This window comes from Daucus carota, chromosome 7 (assembly GCF_001625215.2).
Source record: "Daucus carota subsp. sativus chromosome 7, DH1 v3.0, whole genome shotgun sequence".
Lineage (NCBI taxonomy): Eukaryota > Viridiplantae > Streptophyta > Magnoliopsida > Apiales > Apiaceae > Daucus > Daucus carota.
The window spans coordinates 40,743,235-40,764,077 of NC_030387.2; the positions used below are offsets into that span (position 1 = coordinate 40,743,235).

At 33.3% G+C, this 20,843-nt stretch overlaps 1 protein-coding gene and 2 long non-coding RNA genes across 17 annotated transcripts; all 3 read right to left on the minus strand.

Annotated features, from left to right (window-relative positions):
* Positions 1–1,147: 1,147 nt before the first annotated feature.
* On the minus strand, positions 1,148–2,695 carry LOC108195075 (uncharacterized). The gene is made up of 3 exons (XM_064082150.1): positions 1,861–2,695; positions 1,617–1,781; positions 1,148–1,505 (listed from the first exon to the last, which is right to left on the minus strand). Exons 1-3 carry the CDS (start codon positions 2,671–2,673, stop codon positions 1,203–1,205), a joined length of 1,281 nt encoding a protein of 426 aa, XP_063938220.1. The 5' UTR covers positions 2,674–2,695; the 3' UTR covers positions 1,148–1,202.
* Positions 2,696–8,253: 5,558 nt separating this feature from the next.
* LOC108193764 (uncharacterized) lies at positions 8,254–13,582 on the minus strand. 15 transcript variants are annotated; one of them, XR_010285984.1, is made up of 7 exons: positions 13,291–13,582; positions 13,129–13,197; positions 12,747–13,044; positions 11,917–12,663; positions 11,644–11,722; positions 10,615–11,074; positions 8,254–10,084 (listed from the first exon to the last, which is right to left on the minus strand). It is a non-coding gene; the product is annotated as an uncharacterized LOC108193764 (long non-coding RNA). The 15 variants fall into 15 exon arrangements; XR_010285975.1 differs by having other exon boundaries at positions 8,627–10,084; positions 12,747–12,797; positions 12,979–13,044; positions 13,129–13,582; XR_010285981.1 differs by having other exon boundaries at positions 12,747–13,197.
* Positions 13,583–18,522: 4,940 nt separating this feature from the next.
* On the minus strand, positions 18,523–20,557 carry LOC108195738 (uncharacterized). The gene is made up of 3 exons (XR_001801590.2): positions 20,415–20,557; positions 20,268–20,333; positions 18,523–19,875 (listed from the first exon to the last, which is right to left on the minus strand). It is a non-coding gene; the product is annotated as an uncharacterized LOC108195738 (long non-coding RNA).
* Between the last annotated feature and the right edge of the window lie 286 nt (positions 20,558–20,843).

Consider the following 20,843-nt stretch of genomic DNA (forward strand, 5'->3'; position numbering starts at 1 on the left):
ATATAATACATGAGCGAATACCCAGGCAAATAAATTGCAAATGGCTCATCATGATCATTAAGGCTTTTGCTTCTGCTTCATAATTAGACTTGACATCCACAGGCCCTGAAAAAACTAACTTGCACGCTCTCTGTTGATTTATGATAACACCTCCCACACCAGCAACTATCTGACCAGCAGCATTCATATTAAAAGAGCCATCAATAAAGCCTAAATATTGATAAATAGACAACCAGTTGGCAAGCCAGTGATGCAAATATTTTCGCGTATGGATTTGGACTGATCGGGATGGAGATAAAGCCCAGTGGCTGATAAACCCTTGAGAGATTAATTTCGCTGCTTGAGCCCATAGAAAAGCCCTATATTTGATTGCCAACTCTAGACCTTTGACTGATACTCTAAAGTCCTTGAAAACTAACTCATTACGAGCTATCCAGATTGACCAGAACATAGCAGCCAAACAAATACTCCCACTGATGTGTGTATACTGAGCCCCTTAACTGTTGAAAACTTGTAGAAAAACTTGTGGCCTTACCTTGAAAACTTTTGAGGTATATGACTTAATATGGATTGAAACTAATTATATCTTACTTTTGTGTATATATATTAAAGCTACTTTGTTTTGTTGATTTCTATTCAGTTGAGATTCTAAATTTTTTCAAGATTCATCATTGATTTGTGCATGGCTGCTTGACATCAGTTTTCACAATATTTTTTAAAAAATCAGCTGATAGAACATATCTTAATTTTGTTAGATGTTGAAAAGAAAACGACAAGAACAACAGATCTCATATCTATGAAATGTCTTGGCATGCAAGCTTAGATCAGTAAGTGCAGTGTCCAACATTATGGTTACAAAAAGCTACTTGAACTCTGTAGCCGAGTTGTGCTTATCTTGCATTTTTATGTCAATTGAAAGCAGTTCTATGTTTCAAGGACCTCAAAATGGTTCCAAATCAGAGATATTTATCCAAATCAGAATTTCAGAGTGTAATTGATAAATTAGTGAAATTAGTGTAATTGAAACCTAGTGTCAAAATTCTCCTGACAAAAAAAAACATCTAGTGTCAAAATTCTGAATTTCAAGCAAAATAATTATGATCGGGTATCTCTGATTTATTATCGCCATTGATCAAAATGTGTAAAATACTTAAAGCTAATACAAGTTTTCTGGGGATAAATAGAATGAAAGACAATGAGTTTCACTTGCTCCCGAATCCAAGCAATAAAATTTGTGCCCCCGACGAACATTTAGGAAAACGTTGCAATTCTTGTTTAATCTTCATCCTTTCACCAGGATCAGTAACTTCCCCGCTGCAGTGTAGTGACATCACTTTAAGCGACGGAGCAGATGCAAGCAATAGCTTCACCAAGTGGAAGACATAGTTGGAAGCCGTGACACCCAATACATCGACCGTGTGAAGTTGGCATAGTGATGTGTCTTTCAAATCTACAGAGTCCAAATTGCTTGCTAAATCTGGTGGATTTGCCCTCTTATCATCGACCTACAAACAATAACAAATTAATGAAGAGGCTCATGTTAAAACTTAAAACTCAAGCCAGTTTACACTTTGTTATAATTACATTGCTTCGGACATGTATGTTTTGGTTCTCACCAGTATTGCCAAAAATCTTCGCAAGCTGGGGAAACATCTAATTAAGTAAATCGCATTTGAAATCTGACACAAATTATAGGATCCAAGCGGGCACAACCCCAACTCTTTCAAGTTGTCAAATTTTGTTGCTCTCCCATTTATCATAGTGAGTACAGGTCGGCAGACCTATAAATATATGTAGAACAATACATTAAGACATGATGAAAAACGGGTTGCAAAGACTTTGTAATTTTATCAATCTTACCTGGAGAGCGAAGCCGTTTGTACAGAAAGCATAGATTCTTGGCAGATTACCAATAAACTTGGTCATATTGAAGGGCTTCTTGGGTTTATAATTTGGGGAGTAACTGTATTTCAGAATCAAGATTTCAAGTAGTGAAGTGCATTCGAACCATCTCCAATCAAGTTGCTCACTCCCAGTGACACGCACATCTATAAGACGGTTTTCACTTGTGAATTGGCAGGCCAAGTGTTGAATTCCAGTACAGTGTTCTAAGACGAGTGACCTTAGTCGAGTCCCAAATGAAATGTCAGCTGTGAATTTGACATATCCTAGTCGAACCCGTACTAGATTAGCAAATCTTGTAGATTTATATGGGGAATTCAATATCCATGTATGGAGCTGCAAGCTGGTCAAGCCCACACAATCAAAGAAACACGAGGGGATCTCATAGGCTTTGTTTCGAAGGTTACAAAGCCCTAACCATCTTATCCTCGGATTAAAAATGTGGTCTTTCCACCGAGCCACAGGGCACTGATCAAGATTTGGAGGAATGTAGAACGAAATACTCTGTATTAGGCCAATTCGACTTAAAAAGATCATTTCAAGAGCTCTGACAATAACAGATTGGTGCGCGTCTTTGTCTTTATTACAAGTCAGCTGTGAGAAAAGTGACTTATCTAGACGTAGATGGAAGCTCATTCGCCAGAGCTGCCTCCATTCTCTTGACACAGCGCTAGTTCTTGCTCTATCGTAGACTGACAAACGAACTAGGATACAAAATATTAAGTCCAGGGGCAACTTCTTCATCATGTCTCTATCACCAAGTTGTGACATTTTAGGATGATTCCGACCAGTTGAAGTTTACAGGCTTTGCTACAGAGAAAACTCAACTGATATTACATAAGAAAAATATAACATTGTTTCAAGAAGTCAAGATCGTGTAAAATTCAGGACCATAAATTTTTGGTTTCAATTAAAGATGATTCCAATCTTGTTTAGAATATGTAGAAGCAGATGACTGTTATAAACATAATAATAATAACTTGTTCAAGTATATGTAGATGCATTGTTTTTCAAAAAAAAAAAAAAATCATACGTAGATGCATACATGTGTATATGTAATCATGAAATACATAAAATCACACATTCTTGAAATAACAATGGTATAACAATGGAGGAATGAATCAAAAATAACAAGTACCTGGTTGTGGTGAGTTTGTTCAGCTCCGTGACATGCATCAAGAGAATAGTTAGACTTGGAGGATTTTTTATTATCTTCTTTTTTGTCACAGTGGACTTGAGGATTTTTAAGCATTAAAAACATGTGATAAGCTCAAGATGGTAATTATATCATATTTATGGAATTTTGTAAAGTAGATAAACTGATAATATTCACCTTACCATATCCATTCATTTGATTTACCTATTTTAAAAAACGTATCATTAAACTCCAAGATGGTAATTATATATACCATATTTATGAAAATTATTAAAGTATATAAACAAATCATATTCATTGGTGAGATTGCCCACATCTTTATCATATATATTCGTTTAATTTACCTACTTTAAAAAGCGTATCATGCTTTTTTCCATTCATGGAAATTGGTTGTGTTCAAAGCGAATTATAAAAAATGTATCAAAATCTGTAGATATTCAATTAGGATATTAATTATGTTATGAAAATTATATAATATTTAATTGGATTTTAAATTATACTTTAAAGTTTAAAAATTTAAATTTTATGATATTTAATTATGTTATGAAAAGTTTAAATTAACCCATATTGCATGCGACAGAGAGATGCTTGGCTCTTATGTCGGTTATACTATACGTTGTGGAAATAATTCGTTCAGCACAGAAATACAATTCTCACATGTAATCGTCTTTTGTATTTCTGTATAATATAACTAGTTGAGAATCCGCGCGTTGCGGCGGCCTATAAAAATTACATTAATGATTCAAAATTAATATTTATAGAATAAAATCAATTTGCAGCGACTTATAAAAATTATATTAATGATTCAAAATTAATATTTATAAAATAAAATAAATTTTATATTATAAACATCTCGATGCAATACTAATATTAATTTTTAAAATTGCAAAATTGGACTATAATTCATATGTGAAAAAATGATAATAAGTTTCTACATGTAATAACGATTTAAAGCACTACGAATCTTAATTTTAATTGTGTTTTTCTTTTTGAAAAGTAATTATGTTCTTGACTAACATTGTCATTAACTTTTCCAAACACTACTTCTTAGACACATACACCACTACCTGCATTTAAAAAGCATACGACTATACTGACTGATGACATCAATAAAACAGTCAGTAAGCTTGCAAACAACAACAAATACGTCTGACGACCAAAACAAATATTATAAAAGAATCACCAACAAACATATATCATTGTAATTAGGGGTGTGCATTCGGTTAACCGAAACCGAAATTTATTTCGGTCAACCGAAACTGAAATTCTATGAAACCGCGGTTAAAAAATCGGATAACCGAAAAATGAAAATTTGGCTACCGAAAACCGAACCGAAATATAAATTTCGATTAACCGAACCGAAATTATTTTCGTTATTCGGTTCGGTTTTCGATTAACCGAACCGAATGCACACCCTTAACTGTGATATTGAGAGACAGTGTAGGTTGTGTTTAGATGATCCAAAACCCTACAACCTATAAGGGTATTTATAGGTGCCGAGAAACTTGTGCGCTACTCTTTTCCATAATTAAATAATCTGAAATAGAATCAGATTAAAAAACTTGCAAGCTCCTATATTCCATAAATAATCTGAAATAAAATCAGACTAATACTTTCAATTTATTATATTCCATAAATAATCTGAAACAGAATCAGATTAATTTATACCAAGATATATACCATATCAATGAATCTGAAACAATTTTTTTTTTATATCTTTCACCCAAAAATTCCGGAAAATTAGAAATATAGAACGGAGCTATCTGAGAGGCTTTTTTTATATCTTTCACCCAAAAATTCCGGAAAATTATAGAACGGAGCTATCTGAGAGGCTAGAGGCTTTTTTTATATCTTTCACCCAAAAATTCCGGAAAATTAGAAAAATAGAACGGAGCTATCTGAGAGGCGCCACCTACACGCCACTCGCTTCTCCTTCCGGAAAATTATAGAACGGAGCTATCTGAGAGGCTTTTTTTATATCTTTCACCCAAAAATTCCGGAAAATTAGAAAAATAGAACGGAGCTATCTGAGAGGCGCCACCTACACGCCACTCGCTTCTCCTTTATATAAGTATATTGATTTTAGATGGGACAAAAGGACTTTGGACATAGCACTGAATAATCATAGCAAAGTATGTCTTTTAGGAACCTTCTGAAGTAAATTTACATAACAAATCAGTTTTTAGTCAATTTTCGCATGTTTTTCAGAATTGCTGTTTTTTTCTTCATGTACAAAATTCTCTAGTTATACTTTAAAGTTTAATAGCATATAATTGGATTAAGTTAAAATTCATTAGAATATAATGATATTTAAATGCTTATGACATGTTAAGGACTTAATAAAATGATTGATTTTGTGATATTGTGCAATATTTAATATTTTTCCAAATTCCTCCATGTCTCGTAAATGATCCAAGACACATTCTGATCCATAAATATAATACCACAACTGGCGCGATGGTAAAAAATTTATTTGGAGTTTATATATTATAACTCAAATTAGTTTTACTGAGCATCTATTCCGAAAACTATTTTAGTTTGTTTCCATCTAAACAAAGAATATACTTTGAAAACCATTTTATTTTATCCATATAAGAATAATGAGTTTTTTTTTTTTGAAATAATTTTTTATACACTTAGGGTTTATATCTAAACGTAGAAATCATTTCATATTATGTTAATAGGAACCAACACGAGCTAAAGTTTTTTTTGGATATTCAAGATCATGGAATTCCAAAGTACGATGCATATCAGGCAATAAGAACTCAAATATAAATAAATCTCCCATTCCATAAGATGTATGTAACGGTAATATCAGCGATCAAATGAGGTAAAACTTACACGATGTATTCGATTGGGATTTTAATGGATTGTTTTAGTCTATAGATTTTAATGGATTGTATGTGATTTTGATTTTGCGTGGATTATTGATAAAATGTTGCAGAGTTGATAGGATTCAAGCACAATGCTTCAAAATCTCATTAATTTTGATGGGATTTCAAAAAACTTAAAATACACGGAAGAATGCCACAAAATCCATCATTTTATGAAATGCAAAAAAATCCATCAGCATTTGAATACCATCAGATTTTAATGGATTTTAAACAATCATTGAATACCATCGGATTTTGAAGCATAATTTAAAATCCCAATTGAATAACACCAGATTTTGTAGCATAATTTAAAATCCCAATTGAATACCTCAAAATTTTAATGGATTTCAAACAATCCCAATCGAATACTCCTGGATTTCATGAATGCAAAAAAATGTTTTAAAATCCCAATCCAATAAACCCTTCAAAAAGGAATAAGTTTTCATTTAAAAAAATTCTAAATTTACTACATTAAAAGTGCCTGTAACAAGGATCGGAAAGAAACTACTTGTTCTGTAAGAGAGATAGTTAAAAAAAGGAGTTAGAAATATCAAAAATAAAAAATATAGTCAATGTCTTAAAAAAATCACACTCCAACCACCTTAACCCATAAGCTCAGGTGAATCAAAAGATGGAGTATCAGGTCCAGAGACCTCAGCACCCTGAGCCGAAAAGTGGTGGCCTCTATGCTAGGTATGATCTCATATTCTCATCTCATTTTATCTGCATGCAGGATGATTTCGTGTTATTTAGAACTCAGTTTTGGTCTAATTTCCGCGCTTCTTTGATCAACGCAGCTTGTTTGCGATGTGCAGTTGCTGCTGTTGTTGCCGCTGCTGCTTCACCAGGACTTGTTGCTGCTGCTAAAGATATCTGAAGCTCATTTTGTACAAGTATAACAAACCTAGCTAGTGTCGAAATTCTCAATTTCAAGCAAAATAATTATGATCGGATATCTCTGATTTATTATCGCCATTGATCAAAATGTGTAAAATACTTAAAGCTAATACAAGTTTTCTGGGGATAAATAGAATGAAAGACAATGAGTTTCACTTGCTCCCGAATCCAAGCAATAAAATTTGTGCCCCTGACGAACATTTAGGAAAACGTTGCAATTCTTGTTTAATCTTCATCCTTTCACCAGGATCAGTAACTTCCCCGCTGCAGTGTAGTGACATCACTTTAAGCGACAGAGCAGATGCAAGCAATAGCTTCACCAAGTGGAAGACATAGTTGGAAGCCGTGACACCCAATACATCGACCATGTGAAGTTGGCATAGTGATGTGTCTTTCAAATCTACAGAGTCCAAATTGCTTTGCTAAATATGGTGGATTTGTCCTCTTATCATCGACCTACAAACAATAACAAATAAATGGAGAGGCTCATGTTAAAACTTAAAACTCAAGCCAGTTTACACTTTGTTATAATTACATTGCTTCGGACATGTATGTTTTAGTTCTCACCAGTACTGCCACAATTCTTCGCAAGTTGGGGAAACATCTAATTAAGTAAATCGCATTTGAAATCTGACACAAATTATAGGATCCAAGCGGGCACAACCCCAACACTTTCAAGTTGTCAAATTTTGTTGCTCTCCCATTTATCATAGTGAGTACAGGTCGGCAGACCTATAAATATATGTAGAACAATACATTAAGACATGATGAAAAACGGGTTGCAAAGACTTTGTAATTTTATCAATCTTACCTGGAGAGCGAAGACGCTTGTACAGAAAGCATAGATTCTAGGCAGATTACCAAAAAACTTGGTCATATTGAAGGGCTTCTTGGGTTTATAATTTGGGGAGTAAGTGTATTTCAGAATCAAGATTGCAAGTAGTGAAGTGCATACGAACCATCTCCAATCAAGTTGCTCGCTCCCAATGACACACACATCTGTGAGACGGTTTTCACTTGTGAATTGGCAGGCCAAGTGTTGAATCTCCAATCAAGTAGTACAGTGTTCTAAGACGAGTAACCTTAGTCGAGTCCCAAATGAAATGTCAGCTGTGAATGAGATATATCCTAGTCGAACCCTAGTAACTCCTAGTGAAATTGATTGTCTTTGTTACACCAAAGGTCCAGGCATGGGTGCACCACTGCAGGTTGCTGCAGTTGTTGTACAGGTATTACTTTATACCTTAACTAGGGAGGAAAACGCGCTCCGCGCGATTGAAAAGCTTATGGTATATATTTTTAAGATATAATTTAGTTAACATTATGGGTCTCATATTCACATTCGCCAAAAAATATCTAACATTTTAAACATGTCGTTTTTTCTTTTGAGAGGTAATCATTTGAAAAATTATATGAGAAAAAGTATAGAAGTAACCTTGAACACATTATTTGGTACTACTTTTACAGGTTAACAACTTCACATTACAATACTAACAAAATAATCTTCGTGTACCATATATGTATCTGCAGAAGCCCCGTCCAACTATGCTACATAGAAAACTACGATGATGATTTACAGAATAGTGCTGAAAATAGATTCTCTTGATAGCAATGGACTCGAGGGAATACCAACGCACAGAACAAAATGAATTGTCTTGCCAAGTCCCCAAGAGAGTGGAAATTAAAAGAATGATTCCAGTCAGCCATGCAAGAATTCCCCTAACCAGCAGCACCTCTGCCATAAAAAATGAACCAGATCCGCTCTTTTTCTCCTGCAATTGACGTGGTGCTTGCTGTGAAGTAAACTTCACGTTTAATGTTGACTCCTCTGAAGTGCAATACTATCTACTCCATATTGCTCTTCTAAAGCCTTGATGCCACTGAAACATGTAATTCACACTAAAAGTTTAGCAAAATAAATCGGAAAATTCCTAATATTAACTGATCAATACTTTGGTTTTCTTTCTTCGCTGGGTTATATTTATTTGCCTCATCACATTCTTGATTGCCGAGTTTTTGATACTCGGAACTAAATCTTAATAACACGTCAAGCTTTAGGCTAATATTGTTCTATACTAAACACGAGACCCCCCTGCACATACTCAAACAACATATATGATTATATAAGAAAGTAAGAGCCACAAAAAGCAAACAGCCTGACAAATTTATGAAGAAAAATGCAACCAAACGTGATAAAACAAAGTGAACTTTCTCATTAAAAGAGACACCAAAATCTTTGCAACCAGTGCAAGCCAGAAAGAGCGAAAACAGAAAAGTAGACGACACAGATGAACGTCACGTGCAACTCTTCGAGCCATTTGCATATGCAGAATGTACCGGCAAATAATAACCTCAATTCAGTTCACACAAAAATTGTTACTGCAATGAAGTTCCTACTTCTGCGCTACTTAATCGACTGAGAAATGAGGGATTTGTCGGTATTGTTCAAACACTTACTGTAGAAATTTATTACTCAGAAATGCTAGTAGTACTTTATCATGGCTTTAAACAAACCCAGAGGTACCTTCCTTCGAGTTGCACATCCTTCACAATGTCAAAATTATACATGATAAAACAAAAATAAAATCAAACCGACATCCAACAGAGTCATTAGTATCTTAAATTTGTGACATTGGCTAGACTTTAGGATTATTCATGCACAAGTGAAATATCAAATCTTACTTCTCTGCAAATCATTTCTGCTCCTGCCTTTTTGCTAGAGAGAAGAACTCTTCGATCTCCTCTGCAGATGGAATCATTGCCACTGATGCATAACTCAAGCATCACGCTCTAACAAAAAGTTTAAGCAATGCGTAAGGTTAACCTCTGTTTTTTCCCATCATCAATTTCTCTATCTGCCTTCGCGTTACAGTCATCATTTATATCGGTTATCAAAAACTCGGATCAAAAAAGATGAAATTAAGAAGACTATATCCAACTCAACATATCAATATTTAATATATAAGGAAACGGTATAGATCTCGACACAACTTTCACTTTATCTACTTACATAGATATTAGAATACATTGAACACCCGCAACAGATCATACATTGCATAAAATCTAACTCAGATGCAGAGGCTCACATTGATGCTTCATATAAGTGAAAGTAAATTTCTAAATAGTTGGTACTAAAGTCATTAGCTCATCAGACGTACCTACGACTTGGCTCCCTGTGTTCATTGCCTAGTTACATTGAGGACATCGGTGGCTTATCAAAGGAGGTGCACAATTGTAACAAAAACCATATCCACACCTGCATCAAGGGGAAAGGGGGGAAGGGAATTGATTGAACAACCATATAAATCAGCAATAAACAACGGCACATGTTCCTAATAAATTTTATAATGACTGGAAAAGAGACCCGAGGCATCGAGTTTGCAAAGTCACTGTCATATTGTAATATAGACAATTGCATCAACAGAGACACCAAGAAACTCAAAAATCAGAAAAAACCATCAAATAATCACCAAATTAATAAACACCCAACTCAAAAAACTAATAACAGGAAAAAATCCATACAAATATCAAGCTACTTTGCAACAGTACACTACAATGCTCAACTGCACGCCAAGAGCAACTGGAGGCTAATGAGCAAATGCATAGAAAATAACATAATTTTGGAGAAATGAAGGTCCAGCCACAACACATTAAGTCAGGGAATTGCAGAATACAAGATGTGTGGTATGATTGGGTGACTGAGGAGAGTGTTTAAAAACAAACGCAACGCAATTAAATAAAGGCTGAGAAACAAAAAAAGAGGGAAAAATCAAAAAAAAAAAATACCCGAGATTATCAGTATATCCAAATCAATGTGGCGACCCAACATACAATCATCTCCTCTCTCTCTCTCTGTCTCGGGCGCTTTGCTGCAGGTCTGCGATTGCATCTTTGCCTCAAGAACCCGAAGTTAGAAGCTAATATGTAACCAAAGCAGCAATCTCAATAGTGAAATAGTGAGACCTTTCGATTTCTGTAGCGGAAATCTCAAAATTAACAAATAGGAGTACAGAGATTCTAGAATTTGAGAGAAAATAGATGAGAGCTCCTGAGAATTCAGGAAAAATAAAATAAGAGAGTTGAGAGGCTCCATGTCATCCGTGTGAAGACCCTCCTTAAATCCTCAAGTATCACTGTCATATTTGGATGTAGAGTCATTAAGCCGAGAATTGGCATCACTTCAACAAATTATTCTCATATAAAATAATCAGGTGGTGGCTTTTCTGGCAGGAGCTCCTCTTGATTCCTGCATTTCAATTCACTGCCATATAATCATACCACCACTTAACACAAGCTTTATATGTTTTCTTATTCATTAGAAATATATAATTCATCAATTGGAGATTTCAGAAATATAAAATTCTAGTTAATCAAGTCCTACAATGTCATCGAGGGAGGCCACCAAAAGGAACAAAAGCAACTTTCTGAACTATGATTTTTAAATGATGCATGTCAAAATAAAATATGTGCATTCAAGAACCTGCAGGACTTCAAATACACTGAAATACTAAACAGCAATAACAACAGTGAAAATGCAGCTTCATAATTTTGCTTCTCATTACTTAATGGTTGAAATTTGCATAATATATAATACACCAGGGACGTCATCATGCCATGATACAAGCTAAAGTTTTAAATCATCACCAGCCACTAATACCTGAAGAAATCGCACATACTCTTTCTCAGACAGCAGTTATAGTACTATATGGCATGGCTATGACATTGCTTATCAAACTGACACAAGATATGCTAGCTAGAAATGAAACAGCAGAACACATAAAACAGTAGAACAACCCTTAATGTTCTTTCACAAACCTGTGGTGCTGCTTCAAAAACACGTAATTTCTTATTAAGATTCTCATCGAGCTGAAGAATGGCGGCTACATTACCACATCTGCAACACATTTAAGCATGAAAAAAGATGTTGATTCTCAGATAACTTTGAAGAATAATATGGATCAGTTGCTAATGTTAACTATAGCAGTAGATAAGCCCTTATTTCTTCTTCTCTTTTCAATGCACAAAATGATCAAAACCCTAAAAATAATAAACATAATTGACCCAAAGAATGAGGGGCCAGAGTCTAACCTCGTAAGAATGGCACTGACAGGATCGGAGGAGTGGAAACCAGTGAACGCCGTTGAAATTACTTGATCAAAGTAATCATTGCAGGAGAAATATCGGAAGCGAAATCACAGCTTTTAGGATGATAATTGTTGTTTGTATTCGAAAAAGATCTGGCTGCCATGACGAGCAACTTTTGTTGATGTTAGTTTTGAGATGTGAACTTGAAGTTAAAAACTCTCAGTTTCAGCCTTTACAAATTACTTAACTGAAGTAGCAAAATTAATAATTAATAGGAGACCTTTCGATTTTTGCCAGGAATTCCAAAATTTCAAGAATTTCAGAGAAAATAGACAAGAGATCCTGAGGAGCGAAAACACTTAATACACACAGTTAGCAGAATTCATGCTCAAACGGTAGTAATTAAGAGAACTGAGGCTCAATGCCCTGCAATTGAGGAATCATGAACAGCAGAGCTTGAGGCCATTCCCATCTGCCATCTCCTCAAAAAACCATAGGCCAAATAAAATTTCAATTTCGAGTTCAGGAGGCCAGAAGTTTGCAAATAACTACATTATAGACTTGTCTCTATGACACTTGCAGAAATGGACCAGAACATATGACCCTTTTTACAATAACAGTGAAATATACATGAAGGAAGTGGGAGGCCAAAAAAAAATTGCAAGAATAAAACCTGATTAATGCAAGCCATCGCCTCTTCTTTTTTGGAGTACAGATTTTCGATATTCCAGGACATGCTTATGATGATCCCTGTCATCAGCAAGACAAATAGTTGCTGCATAAGAACTTATAGATATCATATTGCAATAGGATAAAGAGGAAGGTGATCTTACTTAATTTTCATCTTGCATAGCATTGCCAGCTCCATATGAACCGCCAGCACACTGAATCACAATAAAAAAAAGCATTGACAAAATTTTGTAAGCTTTCAGATTTTTTTTACAATATCTAACTCAAATGCAGAAAATCACATTGATGCCTCATATAAGTAAATTTCTAAATAGTAAAAATCACTAAATTAATAAACACCTAACCCAAAAGACTGATAACAGGAAAAATCCATACAAGATGTCAAGGTGTTTCGCAACAGTACACTACAATGCTCCACTGTACGCCAAGAACAACTGGAGGCTAATGAGCAAATGCATAGAAAATAACATAATTCTGGAGGAATGAAGGTCCCGCCACAACGCATTAAGTCAGGGAATTACTTACAGAATACAAGATGTGTGGTATGATTGTGAGAATCAGGAGAGCGCTTGAAAACAAACGCTTAAATAAAGCCTGAGAAACAAAAAGAGAGGAAAAAATTAAAAAAAAAAAAAAAACTACCCAAGATCATCAGTATATCCAAATCAATGTTGCGACCCAATATACAATCATCTCCTCTATCTCTCTGTCTCGGACGCTTTGCTGTAGGCCTGCGATTGCATCTTTGAAGTTTGAGAGAGATTGAGCCGAATTGGGTGAAGGGGTTTTCGATGCTGCGGGGTTTATCAAGGCGTTTGATATACAAGACACCAAAAAGGCATGAACCCAGTAACCCTTCAGCTAGCCTTAAAAAAATATGCTACTTTAAAAAATTGTGATTATTAAATAGGAAAAATCCAGAAAATCGCGTGAGAGGATTAAATAGGAAAAATCCAGAAAATCACAGAATTTGAAAGAAGGCTGCAGGGACCTGCCACGTCAGCGAGAGGAACCTCCTTTATATAAATATAAAAAGAAGAAGATTAGTTGCTGCAGGTTTTTTTTTTTTGTGGTATTCAATTTTGGTTAGGTAATGTTTACTCAATTAAGGCATGATGATATTAATCTAAATTTGTTCAGACATATTGCTTGAATAGAATGTAGGATAATAAACAACAGTGATTTACTAGAACATGTCGTATTTACCTGTCGTGGTCGGTAAAACGCTGGTAAAACGCTAAAACAACAGTAATATTTTTTAATAATTTATTTTTAAGAATTTTTTCTAAGAAATTAAAATTAGTTTATCAAATTATGTTTTTAAGGAGCCTTAAAATACGAAAAATAGAAGCCGACTTCCCGGAAAAAGAAAATATACTTGCCATGGACATAATTTTGAAAGAGCACTTTAAATAAAAATTGTATTCTGCATACATTTTTGGAAGAGTTTTGAAATTATAGTATTTTTAGTAATATGAAAGAATATATTTTAACTAAAAAAATATTGCATTAAAATTTATACTAAGTGTTCTGATGTAATTTTTGTAATATGTTTTGGAGTTTACGAGCCCTCCATCAAATATTTTTAAACACAACTCAAAGTTTATAGTAAAATATTTAATAAATTAATTTGTGTAATCTTAATATCTTTTTAATAAAATATATTATATATTGAATAAATATTTTGAATTCTACTAGCTGATCTACTAAATTTATGTATAATTTATTTTAAACTTGATTTATAAAGTGTTTATTCAAATTTAATATTATTTTTTGGTTATAGTGGATTAATTATAATTAACATATCAAAATTTCGCGAATAAAAATTGTAATTCAGCATACTTTCAATATCCAAATTGTGATTGTAATATTTTACAACTCTTGTGCATAATCTGCTATACAAATCAATCATCAATATACTTATATAAAGGAGAAGCATGGGGCGTGTAGGTGGCGCCTCCCACATCGCTCTGTTCTATTTTTCTAATTTTCTGGAATTTTTGGATAAAAATATCAAATATTAGAATTACCTTTTTTAGTTTCGGGTATATTATAAGCAAGTTTCAAAATCTGATTTTGTTTTAGATTATTTATGAAATATAGCAGTTTGAAAGTTTTAATCTGATTTTGTTTAAAATTATTTAATTATGGGAAATCATCAATCAATATACTTATATAAAGGAGAAGCATGGGGCGTGTAGGTGGCGCCTCCCACATCGCTCTGTTCTATTTTTCTTACTTATATAAAGGAGAAGCATGGGGCGTGTAGGTGGCGCCTCCCACATCGCTCTGTTCTATTTTTCTAATTTTCTGGAATTTTTGGATAAAAATATCAAATATTAGAATTACCTTTTTTAGTTTCGGGTATATTATAAGCAAGTTTCAAAATCTGATTTTGTTTTAGATTATTTATGGAATATAGCAGCTTGAAAGTTTTAATCTGATTTTGTTTCAGATTATTTAATTATGGGAAAGAGTAGCACACAAGTCTCTCTGCACCTATAAATACCGAAGCATGGGGCGTGTAGGTGGCGCCTCCCACATCGCTCTGTTCTATTTTTCTAATTTTCTGGAATTTTTGGATAAAAATATCAAATATTAGAATTACCTTTTTTAGTTTCGGGTATATTATAAGCAAGTTTCAAAATCTGATTTTGTTTCAGTTTATTTAATTATGGGAAAGAGTAGCACACAAGTCTCTCTGCACCTATAAATACCCCTGTAGATTGTAGGGTTCTTCTCTCTCAATACTACAACCTCACGGATTTAAGTTACATGTTTTTGTGCACAATCAATAAAAAAAAATGGAAGAAGATGACAATGTAATAACATGATTACTTTAAAAAAAACACAAATAAAATTAAGATTCGACGTGCTTTAAATTGTTAATTACGTGTATAAATTTATTTTCATTTTTTCACCATGAATTATAGTCCAATTTTGCAATTTTATATATTAGTATTGGTATTATATCAAGATTTTTATAATATAAAATTTATTTTATCCTACAAATATTAAATTTGAAACATTAATATACTTTTTATAGACAGTCACAAAATTATTTTATTCTACAAATATTAATATTGAATCATTTATATAATTTTTATAGGCCGTCGCAACGCGTGGCTTCTCGACTAGTATACTTATATAAAGGAGAAGCGAGGTGCGTGTTGATGGCGCCTCTCACATCGCTCCGTTCTATTTTTCTAATTTTCTGGATTTTTTGGATGAAAAATATCAAAAATTAGAACTACCTTTTTTAGTTTCGGGTATATTAGAAGCAAGTTTGAGAATCTGATTTTGTTTCAAATTATTTATTAAATATAATAAATTGAAAGTTTTAATCTGATTTTGTTTCAGATTATTTAATTATGGGAAAGACAAATATATAAAGGAGAATCAATATACTTATATAAAGGAGAAGCGAGGTGCGTGTTGGTGGCGCCTCTCACATCGCTCCGTTCTATTTTTCTAATTTTCTGGAATTTTTGGATGAAAAATATCAAAAATTAGAACTACCTTTTTTAGTTTCGGGTATATTAGAAGCAAGTTTGAGAATCTGATTTTGTTTCAAATTATTTATTAAATATAGTAAATTAAAAGTTTTAATCTGATTTTGTTTCAGATTATTTAATTATGGGAAAGACAAATATATAAAGGAGAAGCGAGGTGCGTGTTGGTGGCGCCTCTCACATCGCTCCGTTCTATTTTTCTAATTTTCTCGAATTTTTGGATGAAAAATATCAAAAATTAGAACTACCTTTTTTAGTTTCGGGTATATTAGAAGCAAGTTTGAGAATCTGATTTTGTTTCAAATTATTTATTAAATATAGTAAATTGAAAATTTTAATCTGATTTTGTTTCAGATTATTTAATTATGGAAAAGACAAATTATTTATAGAATATAGTAGCTTGAAAGTTTTCATCTGATTTTGTTTCAGATTATTTAACACACAAGTCTCTGTGCACCTATAAATGCCCCTATAGATTGTAGGGTTTTGGATTATCTAAACACAACCTCCTCTCTCTCAATACCACGACCCTACCTCGGTGATAGTTCTCTTACTCGATTTCTAACTCGCAGGTGCCATTCTTCTGCAACGATAAGTGAATGCTATTTATACAGTATTAAAAAAATAAAGTTTGTTGCAAGTAAAGATAGTTATAGACCGCTATATTGGAGTCGACAAATCCAAACACGGGAAAAAAATATAGTCTTGACATGTATCGATGGTTGATATCAATAAATTAACTATTAGTGATGTATGTTTGTTGGTTATTGTTTTATAATATTTGTTTTGTTCATCGGACATGTTTGTTGTTGTTAATTTTTATATAATTTACTTTGTATACAGGAAAATATTATTCATGCATTGTTTGCTCCGTTCAAGCAACTTTTAAGTAAAGGTTGTTTATACAGTATTAACAAATTAAGGTGCTTACAAGCAAGGGTTGTTATAGACCGTTATGCGCTATCTCATATATTTAAGTTAGATGTTTTTGTGCACAATCAATCCATAAAAATTGGAGAAAGGTGACAATGTAAGAACATGATTACTTTTCAAAAAAAAAAGCAAATAAAATTAAGATCCGTCATGCTTTAAATTGTTAATTACGTGTATAAATTTATTTTCATTTTTTCACCATGAATTATAGTCCAATTTTACAATTTTATATATCATTATTGGTATTACATCAAGATTTTTATAATATAAATCTATTTTATGCTACAAATATTAATTTTGAAACATTAATATACTTTTTATAGACAGCCACCAAATTATTTTATTCTACAAATATTAATATTGAATCATTAATATAATTTTTATAGGCCGCCGCAACGCGCGGTTTCTCAACTAGTATACTTATATAAAAGGAGAAGCGAGGGGCGTATAGGTGCTGCCTCATCGCTCTGTTCTATTTTTCAAATTTTCTGGATTTTTCAGATGAAAAATATCAAAAATTAGAACTACCTTTTTTAGTTTTATCTATGGAATATAGCAGCTTGAAAGTTTTAATCTGATTTTGTTTCAGATTATTTAATTATGGGAAAGAGTAGCACACAAGTCTCTTTGCACCTATAAATACCCCTATAGGTTGTAGGGTTTTGGATTATCTAAACACAACCTTCTCTCAATATCACAACTCTACCTCTCTCGGCTCATAGTTCTCTTGCTCGATTTCTAGCTCGATGTTGCCATTCTTCTGCAACGATAAGTGAATGTTTTTGCAAGCAAAGGTATAGACCGCTATGTGGGAGTGGACAAATCCAAACACGGGAGAAGAATATGGTCTTGACATGATATTGATGATTGATATGAATAAATTAACTATTAGTGATGTATGTTTGTTGGTTATTCTTTTATAATATTTGTTTTGTTCATCGGACATGTTTGTTGGTGTTAATTTTTATATGATTTACTTTGTGTACGAGAAAATATTATTTATGCATTATCTGTTTACTCCGTTCAAGCAACTTTTAACAGGGTAGTTATAGACGACAGATTTAAGTTACATGTTTTTGTGCACAATCAATCCAAAAAAATTGGAGAAATGTGACAATGTAAGAAAATGATTACTTTTCAAAAAAAAAAACAAATAAAATCAAGATTCGTCATGCTTTAAATTATTAATTACGTGTATAATTATTTTCATTTTTTCACCATGAATTATAGTCCAATTTTACAATTTTATATATTAGTATTGGTATTATATCGAGATTTTTATAATATTAATTTTGAAACATTAATATATTTTTTATAAACAGCCACAAAATTATTTTAGTCTACAAATATTAATATTGAATCATTAATATAATTTTTATTGGCCGCCGCAACGCGCGACTTCTCATCTAGTTATAATTAATTTGTAATACATGACAGAAGGCACAGAATCATTCAAAAGGTTTAAAAGGCTCTGGATGATCTCTTTGTCGGAAGCAGCCGATACATGAAATTTATTTCTTGAAGAGTATTGACTTTCCGCATATTAACCTTCCTATCTTGCAGAAATCTACGCCAGTCCTGGACTGCTTTCTTGGTGGCGTTTGGTTCATGATTAATGAGGTCGGTTAGCGGAAACCAGGGCCTCGTACCCTTGTACTGTGCTTGGATTAACAAAATTTTTGCGTGGAATAAGAACGTCAAGATGGTGAATCATTCCTTTCACATCCCTTGGTTATCCTTTCCCGTACCCCATTTCCATGCCCTTTATTCTCTTTTCCGATTCTCATTCCCACCAACCATCCAAACATCCCCCAAGTCCAACAACAAAGGCCAGAGGAGCAGAAGGGAGCGGCAGCCTGAACAAAATAGGGGCTTTGATTGGTATGATACTAGTACCTCAGAGATAGATTCCTCCATAGTAAAAGGATCAATGACAGTCACAAGAATCTTATTAGGAAGCGGATCGCCGTAGGTATAAGTAACGCACGTTCTAGCAAAGGGGATAGGACTCTCCAATTCTATATGAATCAATAATAACATAGTTCATTATCTCACCAGCGAAGTGCACTGTCTTTGCAGCATTGGATAAGCAATGGCCTAATTCTTACACGTTACACCTATGAGTCTGCTCCTAAAGTACCACTGCCTTTGTGACAAGGATTCCAAATTCTTTGAAAAGATGAGCAATAGAGCTAATACATAGCCCACATATTTAAAACTTCATTTACCTTCAGCAACATTCATGAAAGCATTAAGAAGCAGCGATCCAGCAGATAGTTTCTCTCTGGTGGCATAAATATATGTTCCCTAATATTGATGGCAGAGTCCAGGGATCCTTGGCTTTCTGTTTGTTAAATTGTTCCATCAACAGCAAGTAGCACAGCACGTCAAGTTCAGAGAATTTCTTCAACTTAAGACTTAAAAAGTTTGATTAATACACGCCAAATGTCACAGCAGAGTAACGAGGCAAATTAAACGCTTAAAACAAGTACGACAATCCAAAGGCATCCATAAATAATTTAAAATAGCAAATTAGAAATCCAATTGATAGTGGTAGCATAATAATGATTAATTGATTACCATAAAGCGTGAATTCAACTCTAAATAAAATAAATAATATTGTAAATAATAAATATATGCCAACAAATTAACTTCCAAACAGAGCCATAAAAAGAGTGGAAATGACACGTTTGTGGCATCGGTCACAAGCTAGGCATAGTTATTTTGATAACCCAATGTGTAGTAAATAGACATTGATGAAAGGTGTTGTACAACCGGGACAATGATGATCAATTGCGGAACTTCAATCACTGTAAACGATCAGAATCTGCAAAAAGAAAAGAGAAAACATTACCTTGAGTTTCTCTCCAAAAAATGAATCTACAACTCCTTAATAAATAAAGACCTTACGTAACAATTTGTACTATGCTTATGATGTAATTATGTAACTAATTTATAATTAAGATATACACAGATATATCTGTGCAAACACTGTTTCAGGAACATGTAATCTGGTCATCCATTTGTTCTACAAAGAAGCCACAACAATTTAATTTTGGAAAATGTAAGAATAGGTCTAAAACATATGGACAGGGGCCTAAACGTTTGAAAAGTTGTATGATAAATTATTGCTATGAATCTTGGCCAGCATATCTATGTGTGTGAAATGAAAATATACAAACAAAAGCCACAGAGGACAGAGAGTGAAAATGTTTGTACCAATTTATCTTGAAAATGCTGAGGAATCGGTTATAGAACTTGTCGGAGCAGAATGGGCAAGTTTTTCTGTGAAACAGTCCAATTAGTAATCGGATAGCAGATCCAAGAATGTACCTTTTAAAGATAAGGTATGGGATTTCTTCTCACCTATTCAGCTTCTGGAAACAACCATGGTGAATCATATGGCCACATGTGTAACCTAACAAAGTTCCTGGCATCTCCCTTAGATTCTGCAATATTTTGGTTAAACTTTAATATATTATATATATCCAGCATTAAAATCAATGGCTTTATAAAATTTGAATAATATGAAAAGCCAAAACAGACAGGACAATCACGATGAAGCACGGCTTCAATACAAGTATGTTTTTTTGCCCTGCAACACTCTGGAAAAGATACAACACAGATACTCCCTCTGTTTTTTTATATTACGCTTTGACTTTTGACACATACTTTTAAGTGCTTTGACCGAGTAGTTAAAAATATTATTTTTTGAATTTTCTTTTTCTGAATAAAAATTTTGATTATATATTATTGTTCAGAAAAAGAAATTTTTAAATGTATAATCACATACCA

What these genes read in the sequence shown, in the direction of transcription:
- LOC108195075 (XM_064082150.1), bottom strand. Translation starts at nt 2,673, where the DNA reads ATGTCACAACTTGGTGATAGAGACATGATGAAGAAGTTGCCCCTGGAC. An exon ending in CAAACGGCTTCGCTCTCCAG is followed by an intron (nt 1,782 to 1,860) that starts GTAAGATTGATA and finishes ATATATTTATAG; the next exon opens with GTCTGCCGACCTGTACTCAC. An exon ending in GAAGATTTTTGGCAATACTG is followed by an intron (nt 1,506 to 1,616) that starts GTGAGAACCAAA and finishes TATTGTTTGTAG; the next exon opens with GTCGATGATAAGAGGGCAAA.